Here is an 18,379-nt window from a genome sequence, read left to right as displayed (position 1 = left end):
TATTCGCAGGTGACAAATTCGTACGGCCAGAAACATTATGTCCCCCACGTACAGCGAGGGGACGACTTACGCTAGAGAAATAAACGATATCCAATAAATAAATCCACTGCGAGGGGTTTTCAATAAAGTGTTTGCATAGACTCGCAAATATTTATCTGTCACAAAATTTGCTCGCCTCGGTGATTTAATGAAAGCAAAACAAGACCGAGGGTTGTGGATGCATGATAACAGTCGGTCATTACGACCCTGCTACAGATTATATTTTAAATTTGTCGATGCAAATGCTATGAATGAAATTGCTTGGGGAGCATTTGATAAATGTGCGGCCAAACATAATAAAATTGAGCTCGGTTGTGTTATTTCGCTAATATTCCTGTAATTCATTTTGTACGGCTATTAGAAGAATGTCTGTGAAATATGGTCCGATATTAAATTATTACCGTTTCATGAGTTAAAATTATGGTGCGGAATTTAATAATTTTGCTCTTTGTAATTTAATAATTAATAAATATTTTACCCAAGAGTAAGAAATAATATTAAGAAATATTTGGAGCCTTTGTACAAAAAGTTATAACGTTCCATTTAATGTCTTCAATATTATAAATTCTACAACTGTTCGGAAGAGGTGTTTTTACTCCACAAAGGAGTCTTTAAGTCTCGCTTTTATTTTTTTGTCTACATTTCTCGGGCCTCGCAAGTGTTGAATACTTCTAACAAGAGTCTCCTTTAGGTTTCTTTCAGACTGTAAGCCTCAAAGCCATTATTCTAAGAGATTTTTAAAACTTTTATAAAGACAACAATATAAATGCCACATTACTCCTGATTTTCTTTGAAAAAAAACCCCAGAAAATATTCTTTAGTTGAAATGTACGGTTAAGATTTTGTACTATATCGCAGGTATCGTAGAATAAGTAATGATTCAAAACAATATCTATTAGAACTAAAAGTATAATCCGAATATCCATCTTAAGATCAAAGCAATTTACTTCACTTTAATCCTCACATCTCAACACAGGCGTTAACACTTTGAGTGCCGAGATTAATAAGCGTGTAGGGATTTACTTTACACGAGGGGTTGACTTTGTAAGCGTGCCACCTTTCGAGCTGCCTCTTTACATCTTGAATATGCGATACAAAAGAAATAGAAAGATGTAGAAAAATTCAATAGTAAATTTTTTCTTGACGAAAGAGAAAACTTAATTAAATAAATTGGCAATGTAAAGCTTCGCGTAAGTAAAATAAATTGAAAGACATTGTTTACGTAAACTAAGCTCATTTCTTTTCAAAGTACTCGTCTCGTCTCTTCATATTTTGTCTATTAGGGCTGTAAGAAAGACGAAGTGTGTGCGCGGTCAACGACCTGCAGGCGGGGATGCTCGAACTATTGCAGTGTAATTGAAAATTCATGCGGATGCAAACATTCGAAGATATTACACTTGGGCAATATTGAAACTTTGAATAATGCAATTTCTAGAACGAGTTTAAAATCAGTGAGAAATACAATATTCTTTAATAGAACAAGTAAAATAGATTCGGCTGTTTCAATTTAAAAATCGTTTTCATAATGGAAAAACATTTTCATTTGATTTTCTTTCATGTTCATATCGTTTGCTTTATCTTTTCACTGTCGAATCATACCGATATTATTTATTTTTCTTTTCTTAATTTACACGATCGTCGTATCGTGATATACCTCTCGGGAAATACCCATGAAACCTTCGATAAGTTTCGTAACTGTAGGCAGAAAAGTAAAACGTGCCCGCCTACCGGGCGCCCGTCTCCGTCTTGAGATGTGTAATACTGCCTATTTCTGTTATTGTTCTAATATATCTTTTTTCAATTCCATTGCTTAGTGACACATCTAAATTACATATCGATCCTGTGTTTACTTTGAAAATAAGCTATTTGCGTTATTAAATATCCTCGTTTCGTAAAAGTATGGAATAAATTAGTGACCTTTACTATTTCTCTCTATATTTTGTTAATCATTTCAGACTGATTTACTAAACTAATGCCACGTCTTGTCTTACACATCAGAAATTGGCTATACGAGGTTTATGATTCATATTTGGTGTGTATAAAATCCGTTTGTATGTTGAAACAATTGAAAAAGTCGGCAGGGAGCGGCTGTGCGCTGTCCCTTCCCTGCTCCCTGCACACAAGTTACCCTCACCGCGGGAGGCTATCACGTCATTCATGTGCGATATTATTTCGTCATCCCTCGCCCTACCCAAAGATTTAAATCTCACCGTAATAAATATTTCATAGATCCTTTGATGTTTCGGGTAATCTTTTAAGCGAAATTGTACTCTTATTACCATGACATATTCTCATATAATAGTCATCAAAAGATAGATCTATTTGTAAGATAATTCACTATCTAATAATTAGTTAAAAACAACATTTTAACAGTGGTAGAGCTCGCTTTAACATCTTCTCACGAATTGACCCGGCTCGCCCGGTGAAATACCACGACCACACACAAGACAGGCGTGAAGTGGAAGCAATTCCGCATTTCGTCTGATGAGTGTGCGTCCCGGAGGCCTAATTTAGTCCTCTTTCCCTTCCCACCCTTTTTCTTATACGGAAAGGATGGGAAGTGGAAGTGAACTTTCCTGATGAGAGGATGCATGGGAAGGGAAAATATTTTCTTTCCGTGCATCCTCTCCTCCGTCGATTAAAGGTAAGCAACGCATATGCAATTGCGTGTGTCTATGGGCAACGGTCACTTCGCTATTTCAGCGATTTCAGGTGGCCGCTCGCTCGTTTGCCACCTTATGATATAAAAAACATAATTAAAAATAATATTATAATAAAGCAACTTTGATAATCTAGAAACGCAGAGTCTAAATGGTAATATTAACCACCATAGGTAAACTTTATAAGTGTATGAAATGAATTTATAACAGGTGATAACTTAATTCAAGGTTTATCCAATTAAACCGTTCTACCGGATCACGATATTTTCAACCTTTGTTGGCTGCAGTGCTATAAATTTCGATAATAATCAAAATAGTCAAGCTACCGTAATGTTGTGCTCTGGGCCATTTTAATAAGACCAGGCGGCGTGCCAAGAAAATTAATAATACATTAATAGTTAGTTAAAACTATATTTAAATCTAAGGATTCATATAAATCTTGCAAATAAGATTCTAGCTTAAAACTATAACACTTACGCATCTTGCGATGTTATTATAGGTATACATATGTTGTCATTTATATTTTAGAACCATATCGGTACCTTAAATTCTTGCAAACTTTTTGGCAGGCTATGCCTTAAAGATGCTGACTCGTAGTGTTGAATGTTGACAGCACTGGTTCTTACCCGTTTTGTAAAATTACAGGTGATTCGCGGTCGCTGCAGGTAGAGGGCGCAGCATTCGAGCGCGCCGCAGAACTGCTGCGCCGCTCGCCGGAGTTTACGATCCTGGCCGCGCTGCGCCAGGAACCCGCCAACTCGGGCACCATACTCTCATTTTCCCACGGCTATAACAGGTGCCCATCTCACTCTCCTTTCATATTTCGTTAGTCGCCTCGATGTTACGATGTCAAGCTTGTTATTAATATTAGTTTTATTTGCATGTTAGTTTAAGGATTAGGTAAGTCAAACTCCTCGGTCAAAGAGTTAAATTAATTATAATCAGTTAGAGTGACTACTATACATTTTGGTCTTATAATTAACAGTAAGTATCTATAATACTTAGAACATTGAGTGTCATTTGTAAAATCGTCATCTTTCCACATTTGGATAAAGGTCATATTTTGCTGTAGGTACAGACAATCCAAAACTATTTGTCTTTTTTCAGAATATCAGTATCTTGGCATATTGATTTGCGGTCTGTCGTTCGTTTTCCACTTGAAGTGTTTACAAAGAAATAAGTTTTAATACTGACAACTAATTTGATATTCGGTTAGGAGTAGAAGAGCGACATGACCGCCGAGAGCGAGGGCGGGTGGCGCCAGAGGGCTCCGCGACAGCCGGCGCGGGGGCGCGGCGGCGGCTCCGGTGAGTTCTAGATCTCAACATCGCTGCGCGCGCACGCACGCCGCCTCATGACGCCGCGCGCCGGCCGCTTGCGTGCGCGCGCCAGGGGAGAATCGTGTATCTTGGAATGTCCTGTGCCTCGGAATGTCCTCCTCGACCTATCCGTTGACTTTATGCGTTCACTGTGACCTCTGCATGTCCGTGTATGTGCGTGGGCGGGCCGACTTGCATGTGTCCCCCCGTGCCCTTTCCGTCTACCGTCTTGTGTTATGTGTCTTGACGTGTTGTGTTCTGTATCCGTTCGACCCCCTCACAACCGACTCAATGTTTACCCGACTATTAGTGTTCGATGTTCAGCAGTCGGCCGCGGGCCCGCGCTCGCACCGAGGGGGCGCCGCGGGGATCTTCAGCACTTGCATTCCAAGCGACATGAGATTCCGTGTTGTGCATCTCGTATTGTGTCTGGATAAACCGATCAGCTTAGGTGCGTCGCTCTCCGGTCACTCGAGGAGCTCGACGACCGCGAGCAGCACGTCGCTCAATGAAGAAAGCCCCTCGGAGCTCCACTACAGACACATAACGAGGCGCGTTCTGTTTCTTTATAGCCGTCGATCGGACACGCAGTGACGACTCGGTCGTCACCGATCGCAATTCGTTCCGAGGTACATGGTCCCCCATCCTGACCGAGCGATATTGAGATGTAGAGCGACCCGAAGTCCGCTCGCCGCCGGTCGCGTCCTCCTTCCGAGTATGTGTGTTGTTTGCTTTGTTTATGTGTACCTCGGAACAGTTCGCGAGGAGGCGGCGGTCGCGCGCGTTGCGACATGTATTGCATCAGTGTGGGTGCACAGGTACCTGGAGGTGCAGTCGAGTGGGCGCCGCGACGAGGTACGGCTGCACTACGTGGCGGCGGGTGCGGCGGCAGCGCGCGTCGAGACCTTTCCCTTCCGGCTGGCGGATGGCGCGTGGCACCGGTTAGCTCTGACCGTGTCCGGCGCGCAGGCGACGCTGCTGGTTGATTGCCACCCGCTCTACCGCCGCCTCATCCCGCCGCCCGATCGCAACTTCTCCCAGCCCCAACTAGCGCTTTGGGTGGGGCAGAGGAATAGCAAGCATTCCCTTTTCAAGGTACGGACAATTAATCTAAATAAAATATTTGCAGTATGTAGAATGCCTAACCTTTTCATAATTTAAGGGTACTCTTCAAGATGTGAGATTAGTGAGTGGACCTCACGGTTACCTGGTCCAATGTCCGGGATTGGATTCAGAATGTCCTACGTGTGGACAATTCGCTTTACTGCAGGCTACTGTGCAAGAGCTTACGTCGCACATCCATGACCTTTCACTTAAGGTAAGATTTCTTGTCCATATCAGCTTTCTTGTACATATATGTTGTAACAGCAACAGTAGTATTGAGAAATGAATAATATTGCAGTTGGTTGGTGCTGAAGCCAGGCTCGCTCGGTTGGAGCAGTGCGACTGTCAGAAGTCGTGCTACTCCAACGGTACGGTTCACGCCGACGGTGCCACGTGGCAAAGAGACTGTAATCGTTGCTCCTGCGTGGTAAGTTTCTTCGTATCTCAAAATTTCTTGAAATGGTAACGTGTGTCGAATTTGTATATCGATAGAATAATAACGACTTATGTGTTTACAGCACGGCGAAATAACGTGCAGACCAGTAGAGTGTGATAGAGTAGAATGTAAGAATCCAGTACTGCATCCAGGAGAATGTTGTCCTACTTGTTTAAGTTAGTATTTGCTTTTACAATATTATACGATTATTATTTTCAAAGTAATTGCTGTCTAAGTCTATGAAATTATAATTGTTTGTTAACCTATTAATCCTAATAACTTAGAAACTATAGACGCTACAAGACCTTTCCAAAATAAATTTGTTTTCTTGCAGCTAGAGTGTATATTACTATGTTTAAATTTGACCGAAATTGAATTAACTTACTATTTTACAATGATTGCAGGAAGGTGCCTGCTGCAAGGCGAGCTGTATGAGCATGGCGATCGGTACGCACCGAAGGAATGCGCGGAGTGCGTGTGTCACGATGGCAACATGCAGTGTACGCGCACCGACCCAGACACCGCCTGCCCGCCGCTGCCATGTGATCCTGCTGACCAGTTCACCGTTCCCGGCGAGTGCTGCAAATTCTGCCCAGGTACATCTTCCATATATCAACATTATAGCAACCAAAAAACTCATCGTCATGATTATCACGATAATAGACTATTCCGCTCTCATAAAATGATTTCCTGTAAAATAACTAAACGCTGACTGGAAGACCATCAAATCTCATACGCATCATAATAACTATTTCCAGGTGTCGACTATTGCAGTATGGGACACTCGTGCGATGAGAATGCGACGTGTATGAATCTCAATACAAAGTATACTTGCAAGTGTAATCAGGGATTTCGTGGAGATGGACTTACTTGTGAAGGTGAGTAACGAAAGTTATTGAATTTAGGGGGCCAAAAAGCTCCAACCGATGAAAAGTTAAAGCAAGCGGTTGAAGTTAAAAAGCGAATTAGTCTTTTGTCTCTTGAAGTTGGTATTTTACTGGCTCAAATTATTGACATATATCAACATTATTTTAAAATATGTTTCCAGATGTGGACGAGTGCCAGGAGGCGGGCGGGCGCTTTGGCCACCACTGCCACTCTTTCACGCGCTGCGTTAACGTGGTCGGCGGCTACGTGTGCCAGTGCCTGCCCGGCTACACCAGGCGGGACAAGTTCAACTGTGTTGAGGTACGCACTAACATATATTACTTATTTCATAAGATTTACAAACCAAACGTAACAAAGAACGGAACTTTTCGTGTGTGACAGGTGGACGAGTGCTTGGGCTCAGAGCACGGCTGCCACGCGCACGCCGAGTGCACCAACACACCCGGGTCCTACACCTGTCGCTGCCGAGATGGATACACCGGCGACGGCTACACTTGCACGCGTAAGTTACATATATTCTTATAAGGAGCAAACCCCTCTAATTGGCAGTTAAATCAAACAGATTCCACTGTTACTACCACTACCATTGGTCATGTCGCAGTGTCAGAACTTCCAGGTCTTTTATATTACTTATGATGTTGGTGTGTTAATTGCAGCGATCTGCACGGGCGGGTGCCTGAATGGCGGCGTGTGCGCGGGCCCGGAGCGGTGCGCGTGTCCGCGCGGCTTCGGTGGCGCGCGGTGTGAGCGGGACGAGGACGAGTGTGCGGCGCGCGACGCGTGCGTCCCGCGCGCGCTCTGTGTCAACACACCCGGCTCCTACTACTGCGTGTGCCGCGACGGGTACCGCCGCGACCCGCACCGGGAACACTGCCAAGGTACTTACCCTCTACGACAAGTTACTATTTGCATTGCGAATACTCCCAAAACCATATGCTTGTGATCATTTGCAATCTACACTAATGTTTATATTATTTAAAAGTTATGCGTTCCTTTACATTCTTTAACTTTGTGTGAAACTGTAACCACGAATTGATAATCTCTGGTCATTTATTTTATTGGTGTTGCTTTTCTTATTCTTTGACGTGTTTCAGATGTAGACGAATGTACAGAAGGACTGCACACGTGCCACCACAGCGCGCGCTGCGTCAACACTGAGGGGAGTTTCAAGTGTGAATGTGATACAGAACCATGTCAATTAAGTTAGTATTAATCAATTCGTTATTGCTTTGTAAAATTACAATTAAGCTATAATTTCAAAGACGGTTGCTTGCCACCGTTTGTCAGGCATTACAGATAATATTTGTTTTCCGCAGGCTGCCTGTGGCAGGGGCGCGAGGTGGCAGACGGCGCGCGCTGGCCTGAGGGCGGCGGGTGCCGCACGTGCCTTTGCGCTGCGGGCGTCGCCTCCTGCGTGCGCGCGCCCTGCTCCTGCGACATCTCGGGCAACACTTCGCTTTCGGTTCGCTTATAATCTTACTTAACCTTGTTGAATGGTCGGTGATTACTTTCTAAAACTACGGATAGATGGTTAAATGGTAACTGCGAACTTTGTAAGAAACGAATTCCAAACGTTATAAATTAATTTAATGCTGATGTGGTAAAAAATGTATTGTGCGGTGTTTACACTGTACACGAACAGTATAAATCACTATCTATCGTCTAACAATTTACAAATTTTACGAAGCGAAGGGAAAACTAAAGTAGTGTTTTCACCTTTAAATGATTGTGTTGTATTTTGCGCGTGTTATAACATCAGTGAAGTTGTATGTTGTACGTTCGTTGTTGTAGCTGGAGAGCACAGAGTCGCTACCGCGCGCGCCAGCGGCGTGCTGCCCACACTGCGAGCCGCGCTACCGCTGCCGGCATCAAGAGATGCACCACGTCACCTTCCGCAGCGGCGAGCGCTGGCTCTACCAGTGCCAGATCTGCGAGTGCCTTGTTAGTACCTAACTACTCCATACCCTAGATAAATTGGTCGCATATCATCATCAATCAGACACGTACCCTTTCATTTATAATACGTAAGTAGTACTTGCTCAGAAGTCGATTTTGTTGTTATAGCGTTATTATTGTATGTGATTTCAGTTGGGTGAGGTGGACTGCTGGGAGCCAGAGTGTGAGGCGGCTGGCGGCGGGTGCTGCGCGGACGCGGGCGGCACGTGGCGCGCGCCGCATCGCCTAGAACTGGCCGGCTGCGCGCCGCACTGCCCCGCCTGTCAGGTACCGCCACACCGCGCCCAACACCACGTCACTCCATATACCAGGACTTAGGCTCCTTCATGAAATAACCAAATAGCGTTTTCCCGAGATAAAGGCCAACTTGCCTGCAGGTGTCATGGATGTTCCAAAACGGTTATAATGGCTATTAAGGAAATTCGATGGAATCGATCTTCCCGTTTCCCTTCCGCCTCTCATCAACAGACTCAGAGGGTTTATAGAGATTTGCTAAAGCTAGACGCTGGTGGCTTGAATACTGATATCTTTTATACGATTTTTAAATATACTTAAAGGTCCTTAAATAAGACCTATGTTGAGCTTTTTTCATGTGATGCATATACTTACTTAAATAATGACTGACCTCGCATTTTATACCATTGCTTCGAAGGCGTCGGTATTGTAACAACTAACATATCATAAAAGCTGAATTAATTCTGATATACAGGATGAGCGCGGTTTTGCTTTTGTGCTTTCAGTGATATGTGCAAAATTGACGAAAATTGTGGCACTGATTTTGTCACTATAAAAAGCATCCTATGATTGTAAACATAACAGAGCGTTTGCTTGTCGGCACCTCTAGTCGCTGTGGCCTGACAAAGCCATGGCGGCTGTGTGTCATGTGATGTCATGTGGTGTCATGGTGTGTCTGTGTGTGAAGGCAGTTTGCTTGTTGCAGGGCGGGCAGTGCGCCACATTGGTGAGCAATCACGCGTGTTGTGTGCATCGGTAACCATTCCCACTCTTCTTATTCATTCATACATTTGCTAAATTAACAATTACTTTATGTGCTTACGTCTTCGATTTAATTCGTGATTCGTTAATCTCAATTAATGAAAATGCTTAATACGTTTAGATGATTTACACTTTAGAGAGGAATTAAATTTTGTTATTAAGTTAAATCGAAGACATATTCATTTCATTTTCGTCGTCATTTTGTGTTGCATGTTTTATACTTTCCTTGTCATGATCAGGCATGGTAATTTCTTTGTCAATTTGCGTAAGACGTCCCCAAAGACTGCTGCGAGGTACGAGCATGTTGGTATATATTATGATTCCTACATAGAGTCTTCCATGCATCAAGTTCATACAATCATTTTAAGTTTCCGATTCCATTTTATTTCACTAGAATTACTGTAGACGTAATTGTTATTCAAAACTCCGTTACAAAGTATTGCAGTGATCGATATGGATCAATTTTAGAGTATCCATTAACGAATTGTAATTAAACAAAATAATATAGAAACTGCTTGTGATAAAATGAATAGTCAATATCGTAATAATTCAATTAATTCTCGTATTGTAAGATAGGGCTGAGCTGACGTTCTACTCTTAGAGTTTCACAATGCTACCAGTAAGATTAGATAAATTTTAAGTATGTTAATAAGCCTATTCTTACTTGAGGTTAATTTGGGCATTCTCAAAGCGGTACAGACAGCAAAACACAATACTGAGAGGGCGATATGACAGTATTTGGATTATATTTTTTAAACGTAATCAAGTTGGCACATCACGTTTGTACCGCAAGATATAGTCCAAGTTAACTTGACTTACGTGTGCTTCAATATTGTTAAGTTGACGCAAGCGTGAGTGCGCTACCACACGGCCGACCCACCCTCTCCCTTAGTGTCCGTGACCCCTGACTAGATGTACCTAGTAGTGACCAAATGTGCACACGAAAAAGTCTGTCCAATGCTCCCATAGTCTCCACTTCTAGTATAATTTTTGCATTCCAACATTTCAAATAAATTATTGATGGTCAATGCTAAATTTGAACTACTTATTCGTATTTAACTATTTGAGTTGAAATAAATGAAAAACGTGGCTAGTATGAAGAAGTATAAGACAAGATTCGTGTGCGCATGCGAACGTTGACTAGTGGGATAGAGGTTGAGGCGGGCGCGTGGTGAGCGTGTGGGTGTGGCAGGGCGCGGCGCGACGTGGCGGCGACGCTGCTGCTGGCGGCGCTGTGGTGGGGCCGCGCGCCAGCCGCGCACCGCAAGCACCGCGGCGCGCGGCGCTAGAGCCGCCCTGAGCGCGACGCACATCACCTATTTATTCTAGATAGACCTAATGTTAACCAATTAGCGGGCGGGCGGGCCGCGCCGCCGGCAGCGCGCCCCGCGCCGTCCGCGCTCGCGGCGCCCAGCCGCGCCCGACGTTTTATCCTCGTTATAGCAATATCCTAGTGTTACCGCGTAGTTAGGACGAGTGCGCGGCGCCGCCGCAGCATGTAATCTTCGAATTCTAAATCTAAAAGAGTACGATCGCTTGTAACTGTATCCTAGAGTTGTAACCGTTTAGCTATTGTTGTGGCATGCATAGACCGCAAAGCGCCGGCGGGCGCGCCTTGTTGTACCAAATTTTTCATAATATATTATAGTTTTTGTTTGTTTAATATAGATATCATTTTCACTGATTTTTGAAAGTAACCAAAAATAGATACCAAATATAGAAAAGATACAATTATATCAATTTAAAAGCATTTTGATGCTTGCATGTCGTATTGTGTTCAAGACTTGCAATAAAACACTTGTAAAGCTTTGTTTCAATGTTTTAGAGTCGAAATGGTCGCAGTTCACTATAGCTTCCTTAATTTATCGTAGAAATGTTCAGTTTTTACCTCCTGCTTATAAATTTGTGTATATACCTATATAGGAAACTGTTTTATTTAAAATCAATTACTATTGTAACACTAATAAAAAACTAATTAGATACTTAAATAGAAAAATATATAAAATGTATTTCAGTTTCAACTCCGATCACCGATGTACCGATCGAAATGTGATTTCACATCAAATACCAAAGGAAATGTAACTATTGTATGTACTTAATGTAATTTGTATTCAGTCAGTAACGTATGTAGATGTTGTCGTTCACGTGTGAATGAGATGTAAAGAGTGAATGAACGAAGAGAAAGATTTATTTTTAAAACTTTTGAGTTTGTTACAAATTTTTAGCATTGAAAAATAAAAAGTGTTTTTGGTTGTATCATTAAATAATTATTATTTATTTTAATAAATAAATTACAATTTTGAAATGTCCCTTCCGATACCCTATAAACTCCTCTCTAGTAATAGTTTCAATATTTATGAATAAAGTGCAAAATTTTATACCTAAGTACACACATTTTTTAAATTTAAACTATTGACTAGAAAAGAAACTTAATAAGATAAATTTAACTAATACTTTATAAAAAATACCTTAAGAATTATAGGAAAATCTAAACATCATAATTTATTGAAATTTGTACTTTTAAATTGAATTGCAATTTCTTAAAACGAAAAGTAAATTATAGCAACTCAACTGTATACATTACAATGAGAAGAAAATAACAAGTTAAAATTTATATGTGAAATTTTTAAATCTGTGGTGGGATGGGTACATTGGCAATGGATTGCTGCATGTCCGGTGTGGGTATGGTCGGATGCAGACAGGCGATGCGCAGGGGCTGAGCGATCTTCAACGCGCGCGACTCCTTGCGCTCCAATGCGTTAGACACCAATGTATACGCCGCCGTGAATAATGTTGAAGCCTACGAAAATATAAACCACGATAAAGTAATCTTCCACACCTTCCCCTCCTTTTCTTCCTTTTGTTGCATTCTTCCTTGTCAGTTATTTACGACGGACAGTAGGGTAATATTTTTTTACGATTCAATCTTGCTTATAGATTTTACTTACAAATTATTTCCATAAAATATAAGTATATATAAAATATAAGAATAGACAGGATCCATTTTAGACAAGTAAAAAACGAAAAAGTAATTGGGTCCGCAAAATATATCTTCAGACAAAAGACAAAGTCTAAATTTTCCTTTAACCTCTACTATACAAAGGGTTATAATATATACCATGACGATGATGATGGCGGAGGTAAGCACGCAGACGGAGTTGATGAACATCCTGATCTCGGTGAGTGCAGGGCGCAGGCAGCCCCCTGCGTGCATCGGACTGGTGCACTGCTCCCCATTCTGACAAATAAACAAGTCAAGATTAGCATTAAACCAGAATCTACTACTAAAATCAGTTTAAATTGGTACAACGTTAAAAGTTGCTACACTCAATGTTAAATGATCACTAATCAGCAACACAAAACCTAATTGGGGTTGACAAAGACAGGCGAAATGTGAAAAAAAAGTCCAGGAAAAAAAATTACATATTGTTTGTTTCACAGTATGAAATACAGAAGATCAAAAACAATAAGTAAAAAGGTAACATAAGAGACATTTGTATCAGTTCTGTGAATACCTTGCCATTCAACAATCGTCCGCAGCAGGATGGTGGCAGCACTCTGCGGTGCTGATACCAGTCTGCATATGACTGCACGCCGCAACATCTCAGCTGTTATACAATAAAACAGTAATTAATTTTACTTAAAATGCATCTAAATAATTGCACTAGTAACTTTGAAGCTGCTTATCAAATCTCAAATTTTAAGGCCTTTGACTCTAACAGGATGAAAATTCTGCCAATGCGTATTTAATTACTAATAATAACAATTTTATCATAAAACTCTCTATACACACCTCAATCTGCATAGCGGAGAAAGCGGTCCGAACAGCCGGGTCAACAGACTCATGTGCCATAGCACGCAGCATGCTGGCGTTCAGCGCGCCCGGCTCCCGCACTGCCTTCGAAAGACCCGTTATGGCCGACATGCCCGTCGACAGCAACAGTATTGAAGTTGTGACCAACAGCATTAGCTAGTCAAAACATAGGCATAGTTTCAAGGAGTTTCAAAATAACAAGGTTAACCACATCATCTCGTGATAATTAACCAACAAGCTCCCCGAATTATCACATAGGGTAAGATAAAACTGATCTGCAAACTAGCCTAAAGCTTTTAAAATGTAGACCGTTATGACTATTTAATAAGATTACTTTATTTAGTCTTGTTCTTTAAAATACAAAGAAATCAACATACCGTTGCCAGAATAGATACAGATTTACTATGATACGGTGCCAATGTAGCGAGCCAGCATGAGGGTAGACAGAGGAATGCACCCGCGATGAACAGCACGATAGAACCAAGTTCGACGCCCAGGTCTGTAGTCCAGAAGTAGTAGGACATACGCAGCAGGGTGAAAGCTGTAGACCCACCTAATATTGCGCCCCCACTCTGATACCAAGGGAAAGAAACAGTTGAAGTTAAGGCAAAGTCACATAAATAAATCATTACCAAAAGCAAAATATCCTTATTTCAAGTTTCTGCCCTTGAATTCCATTTCTTGCTTATCAAATAAAAACATAGTGTGATCTTCCTTCAATTATTGAGTTAAATCTTACTCTTACTAATATAATAATTGCGAATGTTTGGATGGATGGACGATGTATGTATGTATGGTAAGGGGAATAAAAATAAGATATCTTGTAATTGTTAGCAGATATTAGCTACTAAGTACGATACAAGTAACATTGTACTTACCAACAGTAATCCAGCGCAAGCGAACAAAACTAAACCACTGCTTCTCATTTTCGAGATGTTGCAATATTTTTGTAACAAATGCTTTATATCGTTATCAATGATTAATTTTCTGTATTTTATATTATTTTCTAATTCTATCTTCGCAATACCTAAAGTAATTAATTCATGTCATTCATGACTTGTTTTGACAGTTATTTGAAATTAGACATGAATAAGAAATAAATTATTTTTTGTCAAAATCTCTACAATTTGGGTCTCTTTATTGCCACTTTATTTATAACATTCTGTGAACTGCAAATTAAATTTTATTAACGTATATGATATTCTACATATTAACATGAATATTAAATTAAATTGTTACCATTAAGTCGCTGCATGAGCCAAACTTTGAAAAAAATATATTTTTGAATACTACCTCCACTGAACAATAATATCGGTCTACCCTGTTAAAATGAAAGGTAAGTAATTGATTTGCACCACCGTCCATCATCGAATGCGAATGGTTAACCGTACAAACACGTAGATTTGCAACTTGCAAGGAACATAAATATGGCTTCTTTAATTCGTCTATGGCAAAGGAATTAAAAAAAGAAGATTATAAAGACTTGTACCGTTTGTCATGTATTTTTTGGCATTTGTCTGGTTTGATACATCATGTAACCTGTTTTTAAGCCATAGTTTAATATTTATTGATATTTTTAATGATAATAATTTATTTCGATGCAAAAAATTAATTTCGTTATGCAATAATCAACCGAATAAATTTAAATTTTAAATCAAAGACAAGTTTTTTTTATTGATACGTGATTATATGTTAGTATTAGTAAGTACTAAGTGCTAAATAATTTTAAACATACATCAAGATCTTTAAGATGTTCCCACTCTCTTGAATAAAAGAACACACTGTATCTATTGATAAATCTTTGATGAATGATCCACAGTATAAATGATCCCAAAAACTCGCAGGGCAAGTCGGTGGCACTGAACGTGTTAACAATAGTTTTGCCTTATGTATGAGTTTTTGTATTGCAGAGTCGCAATCGCAATGCATCCGGTGCGGGAGCGGGACTGCGACGAGCTGTTGCAACATCCACTGCTGCGCACGCCGCCACCGGAGCCCGAGCGCCCAAAGCCGCCGCGCGTGCGCAAGCCGAGAGTCTTCAAACTCGTTAGCTCACTCTACGCTACTATTATTATATAAGTATTAATAGCATAAAACATCAGAGGAACAGCATCGTTTTAAACCATTCAATGTTCCTAGACCACCTTTCAAAGTAGTATTTAGCTAGCATGTTTACAATGGCTTCCATTTAAGTCCTAAAAGAAGAATTATTTCAATCGTACATTGTTTATTATTTTTAAGTCCTTAATTTTATTTTTCAGCCTCCAAGATTTCCCTTGTTGTCTATAGAATTCTACACAAAATGGTGCAACCATCAAAAAGAGGTAACAAAGTGCTAGACTGATTTTAAAGATTATATGTCAATTGCTTCTTATTTTTCATTAGAATTTCATATTTTTTTGAACGATTGACTTTTTTATGTTTTCGATTAGTTGCAAATGGCGAAGCACAAAGTGGACGACAGCTCGCCGGAGCTGTTCCCGGAGTTATACTTAAAACCACGTCGGCTGGACTACTACGCGCGCCAGCTAGAGCAGAACATGATCGTGAACAAAGAAATTATAAAGAAGATTAACCTCATACAGCGAACTGGGGTACACCACATACGTCGTTCAATATGACTATGATTGTTAAATTACTATGCGTACACAATAACATCAGCGTGGAGTGTGAATCGCCCAGTCTCGCCACACGCCATTAAAGCATAAGTCGTGCCTTGTTCAGCATATTTTTTCACGATGTAGTATTTGAAATTCTAGTGATTTTCTTACTTTTTGACTGCTTAAACGGATAGGCTAATATAGTGTAACTAGGAGACCGTTTTGTGCAGGGTTTCGTGGATTGTTGGCTGAAGCCGCCGCCCTCCGACAACTACAACCGGCTACTGTGCAAGCAGCGTCAACGCGTGCTTGACCGCATCCGCAAAGACAACCTATATCTATACTCACGGCTTCTTATCGCGGTAATAACTCTTGATTCCTTTTCCTCTAGCTCGACTAGCCAAGCAACAATAGTCGCTTCTATTCCTATGATCAATGTACTTCAACTGGACGCCACTGTCATATCAATTAATCGTAACGCACGGCTAATCCTTTATGGAAAATAGTCTTTGCAGAACACGTGTTATAATGCTATATGTTTAACTATCATATTATTAGCCACTCGTGCTCCCGTCATCATTTCAAACATTTATTATATCTATCCTTTTTATAATCATTTTTAAAGCACTCCCGAAGTCTTTGCTGGTAATAAAATGGTGCAGGATATAATATTCACGTTGAATTTCAGAGATCTGAACAACTGCTCACAAAGGAATTAGATTTAGCCTGGATAGACACAAAACACAAACTCATTTTAGGGGCATCGTAAGTTAATTATAATAAAAATATTATAAAAAGTCTAGTTAATTTATAAAGCTTGGTAAAATTAGCAGTATTTTTATATGTCTCAAGTTTTGTGAAGTAAATTTCGGAAAGAATTTTTTCTAGAAAGTTCACTAAAGTATATTTATTACAGATTACCGTTCATATTGTTTAAAACAGAGAAGATAGACCGCGGCATTAAGGATCCCGCTTTCGACAAGCCATCGTATGTCAACAGAACCAAGTAAGATTTGTTACGTATAAAAACACATACTGTATTAGTCTAAATACAATTACACATTGTTTATTTAAATACATATTTTAACCCTTTGACCGCCGTTGATTAATATTATGGATGTCACCAAAACATAAGTATTTTATTATAACTTCGCATTTCGTAAGCCTACACATAATTATATTTTAATAATCATGTTTTCGAGTAATGCCTAATATCAGCACTCGATAAAAGGTTAACCCTTTTACTTTATGAAGCACTATCTTTTTTTATAGTTGTACTCATAACATTTTAGTCAATTTTAATTGATAATTCGGCGCATAATTGTTATATGAATCGGACAGTGATCTAATTTATTAGTTATTGTCATTCAGAGTTGCAATGGAAATATGGGTCCGCGGCGGTTCTAAGATGGGGAAGGTGTTCATAGAACTGTTCACGGATCTGATGCCGAAGACCTGTCAGTTGTTCCTCAACCTGGTGAAGGGCGACAGCAAGGGACACGCATACACGGGATGTAGATTTTTTACGTATGTACAAACGTTTTTCGAGCAAACTTGCCAAGCAAGACGGTGGCACTGAACGTGTTACGTTCTAACTAATAAATAAATCATTATAAAAAAATCACTACTCTAATTTTTTTACTTTAGTTTAATATATTAATAAATCGATTGATTTATCAAGGGTCGTGCCAGATCTATACTGTAGGGGAGGTGACGTTGTCAAAGACAACGGTTTTGGTTTTTATCACGCGGAGGCGAAACAATCTCTCGAGACTCCGGAGAATTTCCTACTCAAACATACAGTACCAGGTACCTTTACAACTAAATTTATCTTTTTGTAGCCTTATTAATTTGGATATTTACTTATTTAATGTTATATTTGTTAGGTGTATTGTCTATGGTGGTAACGCCAGACAATGAAGTGTCGGGACAATTTAATATCATTTTCAAACCTTTGCCGCAGTTCGATAACAAACACGTCGTCTTTGGAAGAGTAAGTATGAGCAACATATCCAAGAATTTAACATTATCAAATGAACTTAATGTAAAAGAAACAGGTTAAAAACACCAAAACCTAAACAGACTATTATTCTAATTTCTATTATTCGAAACGGCTTGGCCAATTTTGATGGCCCTTTTGCTGGAATGTAGATTATGTTTACGGCAGTATCTTAGTCTATTTTTTGGAATTTCGCGGCTGACCAGTAGTATAATTTAAAATGTATAGATGAAGAACCGTTTACTAAGTACAATTAAATTCTAGAATAAACTTAACGTACCTAAGCATGTATTACCACAGATAGTATCAGGCCCTACGCAGACATTGGAGCGGATAAGCGCGCTAGGTCTGCCACTGGGCACGACCAGCTCTGACTGTATCATCCGCACCTGCGGCTGGTTTCGTCGCAACGGCCAGTACAAGGAGGGTAGCCCTAACACCATCAAGTTTCCGCCCAGAAGGAAAAAAGCTTAGAAACTTTGTGATTAAAATCATGACAATAAAAGTGTGTATTTAATCGTTTGTGATTTTATTTAAATTATGTGAGGTAGAATTCTATGTATTTCAA

General features: G+C 40.2%; 3 protein-coding genes across 4 annotated transcripts in view; 2 read left to right on the top strand and 1 right to left on the bottom strand.

Moving 5' to 3' along the window:
* The window catches only part of LOC106123607 (protein kinase C-binding protein NELL1), a 32,752-nt gene extending 22,335 nt beyond the window's left edge, over positions 1 to 10,417 (top strand). Inside the window, exons 3-17 of the mRNA XM_013320021.1 lie at positions 3,345 to 3,495; positions 4,837 to 5,113; positions 5,181 to 5,336; positions 5,421 to 5,549; positions 5,641 to 5,734; positions 5,963 to 6,154; positions 6,317 to 6,436; positions 6,607 to 6,746; positions 6,828 to 6,948; positions 7,103 to 7,324; positions 7,541 to 7,648; positions 7,763 to 7,908; positions 8,238 to 8,387; positions 8,535 to 8,669; positions 9,343 to 10,417. Coding sequence (XP_013175475.1) covers positions 3,345 to 3,495; positions 4,837 to 5,113; positions 5,181 to 5,336; positions 5,421 to 5,549; positions 5,641 to 5,734; positions 5,963 to 6,154; positions 6,317 to 6,436; positions 6,607 to 6,746; positions 6,828 to 6,948; positions 7,103 to 7,324; positions 7,541 to 7,648; positions 7,763 to 7,908; positions 8,238 to 8,387; positions 8,535 to 8,669; positions 9,343 to 9,396 — 2,195 coding nt within the window. The 3' untranslated portion in view covers positions 9,397 to 10,417. The remainder of the gene's footprint in view (positions 1 to 3,344; positions 3,496 to 4,836; positions 5,114 to 5,180; positions 5,337 to 5,420; positions 5,550 to 5,640; positions 5,735 to 5,962; positions 6,155 to 6,316; positions 6,437 to 6,606; positions 6,747 to 6,827; positions 6,949 to 7,102; positions 7,325 to 7,540; positions 7,649 to 7,762; positions 7,909 to 8,237; positions 8,388 to 8,534; positions 8,670 to 9,342) is intronic.
* Positions 10,418 to 11,797: 1,380 nt separating this feature from the next.
* LOC106123339 (tetraspanin-9) lies at positions 11,798 to 14,278 on the bottom strand. The gene is made up of 6 exons (XM_013319597.1): positions 14,091 to 14,278; positions 13,590 to 13,784; positions 13,192 to 13,368; positions 12,914 to 13,006; positions 12,517 to 12,636; positions 11,798 to 12,198 (listed from the first exon to the last, which is right to left on the bottom strand). The coding sequence occupies exons 1-6, from the start codon at positions 14,136 to 14,138 to the stop codon at positions 12,025 to 12,027; spliced, it is 807 nt and encodes a 268-aa protein (XP_013175051.1). The 5' UTR covers positions 14,139 to 14,278; the 3' UTR covers positions 11,798 to 12,024.
* Positions 14,279 to 14,712: 434 nt separating this feature from the next.
* Positions 14,713 to 18,330, top strand: LOC106123350 (uncharacterized). Of its 2 annotated transcripts, none has more exons than XM_013319609.1 (11): positions 14,713 to 14,913; positions 15,123 to 15,258; positions 15,474 to 15,536; positions 15,645 to 15,806; positions 16,043 to 16,174; positions 16,501 to 16,577; positions 16,729 to 16,818; positions 17,184 to 17,339; positions 17,494 to 17,621; positions 17,699 to 17,805; positions 18,112 to 18,330. In XM_013319609.1, the coding sequence occupies exons 2-11, from the start codon at positions 15,136 to 15,138 to the stop codon at positions 18,283 to 18,285; spliced, it is 1,212 nt and encodes a 403-aa protein (XP_013175063.1). In that variant the 5' UTR covers positions 14,713 to 14,913; positions 15,123 to 15,135; the 3' UTR covers positions 18,286 to 18,330. The 2 variants fall into 2 exon arrangements, with proteins under 2 accessions (XP_013175063.1, XP_013175064.1); XM_013319610.1 differs by having other exon boundaries at positions 14,872 to 14,903.
* Positions 18,331 to 18,379: the final 49 nt, after the last annotated feature.

Source organism: Papilio xuthus, unplaced genomic scaffold (genome assembly GCF_000836235.2).
Source record: "Papilio xuthus unplaced genomic scaffold, Pxut_1.1 DF826115.1, whole genome shotgun sequence".
In the NCBI taxonomy this organism is placed as follows: domain Eukaryota; kingdom Metazoa; phylum Arthropoda; class Insecta; order Lepidoptera; family Papilionidae; genus Papilio; species Papilio xuthus.
Note: the sequence above shows the minus strand (reverse complement) of the source record. Positions and strands in the feature narration are given on the sequence as shown.

Bases quoted from the DNA above. Each gene is read 5' to 3' on its own strand.
- LOC106123339 (XM_013319597.1), bottom strand. From the start codon at position 14,138: ATGAGAAGCAGTGGTTTAGTTTTGTTCGCTTGCGCTGGATTACTGTTG. The intron at 12,637-12,913 runs GTATTCACAGAA...TTTATTTGTCAG, and splicing joins GACGATTGTTGAATGGCAAG to AATGGGGAGCAGTGCACCAG. The intron at 12,199-12,516 runs GTATATATTATA...ATATTTTCGTAG, and splicing joins CCGCCATCATCATCGTCATG to GCTTCAACATTATTCACGGC.
- LOC106123350 (XM_013319609.1), top strand. From the start codon at position 15,136: ATGCATCCGGTGCGGGAGCGGGACTGCGACGAGCTGTTGCAACATCCA. The intron at 15,259-15,473 runs GTTAGCTCACTC...TTTATTTTTCAG, and splicing joins AGCCGAGAGTCTTCAAACTC to CCTCCAAGATTTCCCTTGTT. The intron at 17,806-18,111 runs GTAAGTATGAGC...GTATTACCACAG, and splicing joins AACACGTCGTCTTTGGAAGA to ATAGTATCAGGCCCTACGCA.